The sequence below is a fragment of the Gavialis gangeticus genome, unplaced genomic scaffold, assembly GCF_001723915.1.
Source record: "Gavialis gangeticus isolate Ggan-Ray unplaced genomic scaffold, GavGan_comp1, whole genome shotgun sequence".
In the NCBI taxonomy this organism is placed as follows: domain Eukaryota; kingdom Metazoa; phylum Chordata; order Crocodylia; family Gavialidae; genus Gavialis; species Gavialis gangeticus.
Genome location: NW_017728997.1, coordinates 18,676,599 through 18,685,997, shown reverse-complemented (window position 1 = coordinate 18,685,997; position 9,399 = coordinate 18,676,599). Strand labels below are relative to the sequence as shown.

Here is a 9,399-nt window from a genome sequence, read left to right as displayed (position 1 = left end):
CCATCTTCAAAAAAGGGAGAAAGGAGGACCCGGGAAACCTAAGGTGACTAAGGATCTAAGGAGCAACAACTGCATGCAGAGATTGCCTTGTATCCTTATCCAAGTTAGTGGCTTGATCCAAATGGCCATAAAATTGAAAATCTCCCTTGACTGCAGTGTGCATTTTTTAATGCAGGCTGCCAGGAAAAAAAGGGTAAAATCAGAATTCTTTTCTGCAAGCCAAACTTTGGCATCCTTTTGAAAATGTCTTGACCTATTTTCTTAATTTTTCTTGAGTGCCTTCATTTACCCGTTACTTTTTTTGCTGCATGGAGTTCTTGGGGACAGTTCAGCTTGCTACTGAAATCGGACCATTTCCCAGGCTGGGTCCCAGGCACTAGTACAGTGGGCGCAGCGTTTGGGTGTCACAGTCCAGGCAAACCACATTTTTGCTGGAATTGCCTACAAGGCTCTTGAAAGCAGATCATTCAAGTGACTGTTTGGGGCCTACACGAACAATAACTGTTCAAGACAAAAATGTTCTTAAGGATGTGCTTCTAGTGGTCATAAAAAGTCTGTATTGTACCATGTAGCTGTTCACTAGGCAGTTAATTTAGCGTCAACTTTTAATGGCATGGAAGGTGGGCACGTTCTCTAGGTTCTGCTGGGTTATGTGATCGTGCGGAAAGGCCAGTCGGGGCAGGGTAAAAAACGGTCTTTCTTGTCTGTGCAATACACACAGCTCAGCCATGATCTTGGGCAGTGAACATCACCTGCTTGCGAATTGCAAGGGAAAGTGCTGATATAATTTTTTGTGTTTGTGGCAGGCCATAAGCTGATGTCACTGCAATGACATCAGAGGTGAAAGATAGACAGAAATAAAAGTAGGACCTGGCCTGTGACCCTAAAAGTCCATTACCCAGGCTTTAGCTCACTCTGCCGGCGAACCACAGAATATCTGATGGCGATGATGCATGCCTTCATCAGAGTGGGCACAACTTCATTGGAAAGCATCTTAACACGTATTATGATCATGTTAAAGTAGTTAATCTTCTCAGAGCCTCGCTTCACGTATGTGCCATCTGCTAGGACCTGGAATTTGATAGAGCCAGTAACAGGTTATCATCCTTTGAAGTCTTAGAACAGTTTTCATTAAAATAGAAGGTTTTGCTGGTATTTCTGCAGTGAGCAAAATGAACACTTGGTGACGATGGAGCTAGTTATTCTGATACATGGGTGTAAAATGACCCATACGAAGAGGTACAAGGTCCTTCTTCTACTGACTCTGGTGTATTCTGCCTGAATCCTAATTCTCCACCCTCTAACATGCAACTCAGGAGAGGGTTAATTTTGGATTCAGAAGAACCACCCCCCACAGAACTTCTCACCCCAGTGATTTCGGCGGGAGTTGAATGCACGCCTGGGGGCAAGGTCTTGCCCTAAATCTAGAAGGGCCTTAATATCCTTTCTGGTACCAGGGTGGGAACCTGATGGGTGAGTTTGTAACATACCTCACAGAACCGGCTCAGCATGTTTTCCCTAGGAACACGAACGTCTTGCAGTAGCAGATAGCCATTGTCATTGTGGTTGAAGTCCATTTTGGGGCCAATGTCTCCAACAGTTACTCCTAAGGGGTGGGAAGATGGATCCTATTTACTTCTTCCTCCCTGTTCTGCAGCAGGTTTGGGGACTTGGGGCAAGGTGCAGTTCACCTCCTCCAGTTTTCCCCTCGGGGGAACTTTGAGTGGGGAAAAAGGGCTCTGAGTCCCAGCCCATCTGCCTGCCTTACCCACATGTATACTGTTCATGGCTGGGGCTGAGCTGTTAATATATAAATCAGAAGCAGCAGCACGGGGCAGGGATCCCACAGTTGGAAGGGAGGTTTCATTTGGAGTTGCCTGACAATGTTACCAGTGATTCTGCCACTAACAGGCTTGGAGCAGATCCATAACGAGAGCAGCATGGGCAGTGCAGCCAGAAAGTGCAAAGTAGTGGAGGCAAGGCTTAGAGGTCTGAGAAGAGAGGCTGTGAGGCCGCATCACACCAGGGGCACTGTGCTTTTGCTCCTGAGCACAGCAGTGCTGCGTGCATGTGCTCTGGGGTGCATTGATCATGTGAGTGGCAGTGCTGTGCCTGCTCCCTCCTAGGCCGGCAGCAGGATCAGCCTGTTCATGTAGTGCTGTGCATGGGCAGTCAGCACTGCAGGGGCCGGGATGCCTGTGGCCTCACAGGTCAAGAGCCTCTGCTGGAACATCTCTGGCTTGGGGTGGGGTCAGTCCCTGCTAGTTTTGGACTCTTTGTGGCTCCTCAAACTTCAGAAGCTTTCCTTGCTCTCTGAGCTGCTTTCAGGAGGTCTCATGGCTACCTGTAGCACTGGCCTGGGCATGAGCCCAACATCCAAATAGGTATTTGTGGAGGGAAACAGCTGAAGAGCCACTTTACCTGGTGCAGGTGAATGGTCGTGGAGGCTACGGATCTGGACGATGAAAGGATGCACACCATAGCACTTCCCTTTAATGTACAGCTGGGCAAATACCACGGTGTGGGTTGCTGATCTGCCCACTGCAAGGGGGAGAAAGCCACATTGCTCTGAGGCTGTATACAGCAACTGCTTCCCCAGGCCACTGCACCGGACACAGTGGCTGTCTGGCATGTGACAGGCAAAGCAGTCAGCAGTGCTTAGGTCCTTGAGAAAGGCACAGTCTGGTGGGCTACATGTGGACAGCAGGAGCCTGGGCATCCTGAGCCCTGACTTTGGTTCAGCTGTTGACTTTCTGAGTTATCCTATGCAAGTCACTTAGTTTCTCTGCCTCAGTTTATATCTGTGAAGTGGGCATGCTTCGCCTGTCTCACGGGGATCAGAGAACTAAATAGTTGAATATTTGTGCAGATTCCCCTCTGCAGGAGGTGTGGGCTGAAAGTCTCTGGCTTGTGGTGTGCAAGAGAACAGAGCAGCTTCCTGAGTCCTCCACCCTACTGTTGGTGTGACTCTAACCCTTTCAGAAGTCTTTGTGTTGAGCTTATGACCCTGCTTGGGGTTGTGACCCTAGTCTGGAAACCTCTGCACCAGAGGCCATGATGGTCTTTTGGCCGTCCTACTACTTCTGATAAGCCCTCCATCAGAAAGTTTGCCCATTAACACGATACATACAGAGTTTGCCTTCACTGACGCCCAGGGGCCCACATCCCTAGTAGGAGTACCAGTCTGCAATCCGGGTTTGGCACTTACACTCTCCAGGCCACCACTTCATTGCAGAGATCTTCGGCGTGTTCAGGACAAACTCCTGGGTGGAAATGTTGAAAGTCGCTGTTGTCTCAAAACCCCGAATGTAAGTCCCTTTGCAAGAATAAATGTACATCCTGGCTCAGCATGTCAGAAGGGTCATTTGAAAGAGAGGAGTCAGGCTCCTCCTTGTACAGATCACCCTTACGGCTCTGCCTTCTGCCCAAGCAACTCCCAGGACTCCCCTGCAGAAAAATGGCTCTGGCCACTTCTGGCATATTATAAGCTCCCCTGCTTGACCTGGCTTCTCCCTCACTGCTAAGGACTGTGCTGTCAGTGCTTGTTCCTGCACCTCATTATTTCAGAGGCTGTGGATTATAAGGGGCTCATTGATTAGCCTCTTGAAGTTCCTGGGGCTTTAGACTCCAGTTGAGTTGAAGTAATTTCTAGAAGCTCATGTGGACATCCCCAACCATTTGTGGCTTACTCTCAAGGGCAGAGCTGCAAACCAGGCTGTTTTGTTGCCCATCTCTAGAACAAACCAGCCTGCTTCAGTACCTGTTTCTAGAACCCGTTTGTCAGGCAGTACCACCCCGATGCAACCTGGACAGCTCTCTTCAAGCATGCAATATTTAAAGCCAAACGTGTGCTCCCAACCAGTTCCCTGGTCCTGGTGACTCCCTTGTGTCTCGGTCATCCAAAAGCTAACCCCACCTCTTCCCTCTCCTAGTCCCTTAACTTGCAAGAATCAAAAGCCACTCAGCCCAACTTGCTTTTCTGCAGCTCTGGTGATTTTTTTTAATGGCCATCCATAAATGAAAGTGGAAGAACGGCTCCTCTCAACCTCTGAACTCAAGTTTTTGAACTTCTGGGTGAGTGAAGCTCATTGCCCTAAGCTGCTCCTCTTGGGGCCAGATCCTCAGATGAAATCATGAGGATAAGTTGATTTACACTCTGTGGGCCTGAGGAAATGCCACGTGTCCTCTGCAGCCTTACCATGTCCCAGCTCTGTCTGAGCGTAGCTTCCTAGAATGCGGTAGTTCTCAGCCAGGGGTATCCACTTGGCCGTCTGCTCATCTGTGCTCAGTGCCAGGATGCTCTCCATAAAGACAGTGTGAAGGGTGAAAGCAACCTCCCCCCCGAGTGCTCTGGGAAGAATAAATGGTCACTAGTGACACAGGGCTGCCAGGTCCAAGGACACCGTGTGTGTTGGGGCATTTAACAGAATCCAGTTGCCGCCCACCCCAAATGGTCATTTCCCTTTGGTGTCAGAAGGTGCATCTGGCCTGGCATTGCAGGAAAAAACAGTTCTCCCATTCCTTTTAAACCTTATGGCCACACATTTGTATTTTCACAGACCTGTATTTTGCATTTTGGCTTCTATTCTACCCAGGAAAGCACACAAACACCAACAAACTTTTCCCTATGCCTGAAGGAGGGTGTTTGTGCCTGGAAGCTTGCATAGAATAATTTTTCCTACTATTTAGTTGGTCTAATGAAAGATATCGCATCTACCCAAAGAACCTTTCTGCCTGTGAAAGCTTATGCATCTCTGTTTTAGTTAGTCTATAAAGTGCAAATCAACCCTGCTTTCTGCCTGACCTGTTAACCCCATTCTTCTCTGTCCTGATGGGAAACACATTTATCACCTGCTCACACATCCAGACTTGGAATTTTATCTCTGCCCAGGCAGGAGGGGAACCATTTAACTGGGGAATGGCAAATGCTGTACCTGTATCTGAGCAGGGGATACAAGTGGTATGGACAGCTGTGGACCCCACCAGAGTCTAGCCTCAGGAGCATGCAAGGCTTTGGAACATATTTGGAAGAAAGGAATGACTAAGGACCTGGAGGTAGAAAATGGAATAAAATACTATATGAACTTCCCAGATTAACCTGCTGTCTTTAACTTTTCACCTGGTATCTTTTCTGATACGAGAACTGATTTGCTAGGCAAGTTAAATGCAGGAGACCCAATCTACTTGAACTTTAGCAAAGCATGAATACAGCATCCTGTGAGCCGTGACTAGAGAAGGTGGAGATGGTGGGGGGTAGGACACGAATTGCAAGGGAACGAGGGCCTGGCTAGAGGGGACATGCCTGTGGGTTCTGCTGAAGGGAAAAGCATTGGGCTGGATGGAAGTTACTTGTCGGGCTCCTCAAGGTTTGGTCTTGTTTCAGAGCTTCTAGGAAGACCTTGGCCCCCAAAAGTGCTGATGAAATTAGCCACTGACATGGAGCTGGGAGGCATTGTCAGTACTGACCTTCCACCAGAAAGGACGGGGCTACCTTGCGAACTGGCTGGATAGAAATGGGATGAAACCCAATAGCCCCAAGTACAAGGGCGGGCGTGTGGGGCCTGCTGTGAACAGGGAGCTCAGCAGTCAGAAATGACAACAGGTGGGAAGGTCTGGAAGTATCAGTCGGTCACAGGATGGCTGAGGAGCACCGATGTGCTGCAGCCTTGGAAGCGGCAAACACGGTTGTGCAATGCATCAGGCATCAGGCTAGCAGACAGGGAAGTATGAGCGGCATTAGAGAAGCCAGGTCCTAACACAGTCTTCTGATGGGAGCCACAAGGGCCAGAAGCTCATGGCTTTTAAGATGAAGCAGATCATGCGGTCAGAGGGGTTGTAGGAGGTGAGCATCTGTGGCAGCACGGGCTGGATCTCAGCGACCCCGGAGGTCCCTTTCCATCCAGCATGTTGTTACTGGGGTCAGTTCCTGTGTATCCCGGGTGTGTCTGGGAGTCCCTGTGGAAGTGGTGTGAGTGTGAGGGCAACGGAGCAGGCCTGGGGAGGTGGCTATTTACAGGACCCTGTGCTCTGCTTGTGACTGTGTGGAAGCTGCTGCATGCGACTGCTCGAGCGGGTGATACCAGCAGGCACACTGCCTCGCCAGCTCAGTGCTGCAGCAAACACCTGAGCGAGCTTGTGCCGAAAGCCTGTCAGTCGGTCAGTGTGCCCCATGGGCCCTGTAGATACAGGTGTCTTAAAGGGAGAAATACTGAGATAAAAGGAGGGAAGGGTGAAAATGCTGGCAGGCATTTGGTAAAAAGAAAATAAACAAGGTACCTATTACAGTACTTGCTTTCAGGCCCAGCCCAGCTCCACTTCATCTGGTGCATCATCTTCTTGAGGTGCACGGCCTTTTTGACTGCTGCTTCGTAACTCTCGTTCTGGCTCAGGAAGTACTTGTCTTCCCTGCTGAACACAGGATCGCTGTGAATCACAGCCTCTGTAAAACAGAGCGGGCAGTCGGCTTGCCTCAGGGAGCTCTGCTCCCGGTCAGACCTGTTGTCTTCTCTCCACAAAGCCCGGGCCCCGTGCAGGACCAAACACAACCTCTCTTACTGTGCTGGTCGGTTCAGTGTTTGGCCCTTCCTACATTTCCTCTGCTGCAGGTTGAGGCCATTGCTCCTAGTCCTGTCCCCTCTGGCCACAGAGAAAAGCCCATCTCCACCCTCCTTATTATCTCCCTTCAGGTATTTGAAGACTGTTATCACATCTCCCCTCAGTCTTCTCTACTCTGGGCTGGATAATCCTAGTTCTTTCAGCCTTTCCTCGAAGTCTTGCTTCCCAGGCCCCTAATCACGTTGTTGTTCTACCCTGAACTCTCCCCAATCTGTCCACATCCTTCTGGAAGTGCAGAGCCCAAAACTGGACGTGGCACCGCAGGTGAGGCCTCACCGGTGCTGAATAGAGCAGAAGAATCTTGATTTGCAAGTGATGCTAATGTTGATACAGCCTAGGATGCTGTCGGCTTTTTTGCAACAAGAATACCCTGTTGGCTCACAGTCAACACGTGGTCCACTTCAAACCCCAGACCCTTTCCTGCAGGACTGTAATCTAGCAAATCATTTCCCAGTCTGTAATTGTGCATGCAATTATTCCTTCCCAAATGCAGGACTTCATACTTGTTCTTGTTGAATTTGACCCGGTTAACTGCAGACCGTTTTTCCAGTGTACCCAGGTCATTCTGGATCCTAGCCCTGTATGTCCGCACCTCCCCCAACTCGGTGTCATCTGTAAATGACTGACATGGTGTGTGTTTGCCAGCTGTTTTGGCTGTCTGACACACTGGGGAATAGGACAAAAGACTGGCTATTTGTGTCCATCTGTCCTGCTCCCCACACAGCGGGTCTTAGTGCACCTGACTGAGCTGGCAGGGCAGGATTTGGGTCTTAAAGCCTCAGTTAATGCAGTAGCTTTTCAGTTGTAAATCATGATTTTTTTTACATTAGAAACTGGCACCGAGAGCTGGTATTGGCACATCACTGCTCACATGGCTGGGCATGAAAGGAGCACTGTCTAAAAACACAAGAGTGTCTAAATAAGGGTGGGTATTAAGTCAAGTGGAAATAACAAGCTGCTCAGGAGCCCAATTCCCTCTGCGCAACCTTTCTCTGGCTATAAAACATTACGAGCGTATCTGCTGCTTCTAATCAGGCTTAGTGCCAAGTCTTTAAACCCCACTCACCTACTGCCCTTCGGACACGCGTGTTCTCAGCGCCTCCATCCAATATGGTAGTGAGCTTCTCTACATCAAAGGAGGGAGTTTTTCTCTCAATGTCGAGGTCGGGATTCACATCCCTGCTGGCCGAGCTCCTGAGATACCGGGTTGGGGCCATGCTGGGAGCACTGCAAAAGGATGGTGCGGATTAGTCTGCCGGTCCTGGCAAGCGTGTGCAGCAGGTTTTAAAGCATGTTAATTAGTTACCACGTGTTTAATGAGCTGCTTATAAGGAGGAAAAGCTATATCAAACTCCAAGGGGTTACACTCATCTTTGATTATGTCTCTCTTTCTGGTCAAAGTCTGTTTTTACCGGGTTAATGATTCCAGGCTAATATGTTGCATGTTAACACTGCCAGCTAAGGAGTGAGCTAGGAGCTCTCTTCCTGAATATTTGTCCCAGTTCTAGTTCAGATACTTGTCTGGTTTTTTTGTGTGGTATGCACTAGATGGTGCTTTAATAAGGTGGGACTGGGATTCTTGGGCTTAGCCGAGCCTGGAAAACAAGGACTTGGTATGTGCAGAGTCATGTAGCGCCAGGGAAGCAGAACGGACAGAGAGCGTGCGCTGAGGATTGCCGGCAGTGACGCTCTTCCGCGTCCTCTGATACAACCTCGAGTGTGCAGGGCTGGTGCAGGGGTGTCTAGTGGACTGGCCCTAGCGTAAGCTGTGCTGCAGGCCAGACTCAGCCCTTTCTGACCTTAACCTCCACCTCTTCTTAACGACTGAGGGTTTCCTCGTTCATTCCCAAACAAGAAGCCCCAAAATTCATCCTGCAAGGGAGCTGCCTGTTTTTCACTCCAAGGACATCCAGCTTTGGGAAACCTCACCAGGGTGATCTTGCCATCAGGGGTGCTCGTATTTAGACACTGAATCCAAAGCCCAGGCCTTGTCCTCTGAGCACAGAAGCAGCCCTCGGTACAGAGCAGCTTGAGGAGACAAGCGTAACTGTGGCCTGCCCTTGCTGTCTGCTCACCAGCGCTCAGAGAGATGTGGCGGTGTGCTCCCGTGTCAGCCTTTGATGCACGAGATGCAGACACGAAGGGCACGTACGTTGTCTCTGGCAGTCGGCAGAAGGAAAGATGACATCTTCCCCTGTGTGTGGCTGGCTCAGACTACACTTCCCAGCATGCTGTGCGGAGCCTCATGGCTTGCGATTAACTCTGTAGGCTTTGCTAGCTAGTGTGTACTTATCTCCACTGACCTCTTCTGGTTGGTTCACAAGCCTCTCGGCTTGTGCGGCCTAAAGCCACAGCTTGCAGAGAAGCCTTGTCCCCTGCACAGTCTGACGCCGAAGTGGCAGCATTTCTTGGCTTTGGCCATCCTCTGATGATTTTCCTGCAGCCACCAGCGAGTGCTATAGGGTGCAGCACAGCAGGATAGTGCAGTGATTCTCAACCAGGGTGCTCAAGCCAGAAATTAGAAACAGAAACCCAGGGAGTTAAAAATGTTCCACCCTGCTGTGGCCTTCCTGGGTTCTTTGCAACAGAAGAACTGCTCTTGTATTTGTTTGTAGTCCCTAAAATTAATAAAAGGTCAGAGCTGGCATTTTCCAAGGGCCTTGAGCATAAAATTGTTGAAACCCACCCTGATAGCAGCTTTGCCCTGGGGGTCAGAGGGCCCTGGATGGCCCCAGGTTGCATCTGGGCTGCAGTGCTGCACCAAAGAATCTCTTTTCAGGGAAG

The 9,399-nt window shown here is 49.8% G+C and overlaps 1 protein-coding gene across 1 annotated transcript in view; it reads right to left on the bottom strand.

Moving 5' to 3' along the window:
- Positions 1–8,799, bottom strand: part of ACOX2 (acyl-CoA oxidase 2) — a 23,300-nt gene extending 14,501 nt beyond the window's left edge. The window contains exons 1-9 of the mRNA XM_019504863.1: positions 8,545–8,799; positions 8,085–8,094; positions 7,682–7,841; positions 6,277–6,439; positions 4,199–4,350; positions 3,209–3,316; positions 2,422–2,541; positions 1,491–1,606; positions 899–1,071 (exon numbers count right to left, since the gene is read on the bottom strand). Of these exons, the coding sequence (XP_019360408.1) occupies positions 899–1,071; positions 1,491–1,606; positions 2,422–2,541; positions 3,209–3,316; positions 4,199–4,350; positions 6,277–6,439; positions 7,682–7,832 (983 nt within the window). The 5' untranslated portion in view covers positions 7,833–7,841; positions 8,085–8,094; positions 8,545–8,799. The remainder of the gene's footprint in view (positions 1–898; positions 1,072–1,490; positions 1,607–2,421; positions 2,542–3,208; positions 3,317–4,198; positions 4,351–6,276; positions 6,440–7,681; positions 7,842–8,084; positions 8,095–8,544) is intronic.
- Positions 8,800–9,399: the final 600 nt, after the last annotated feature.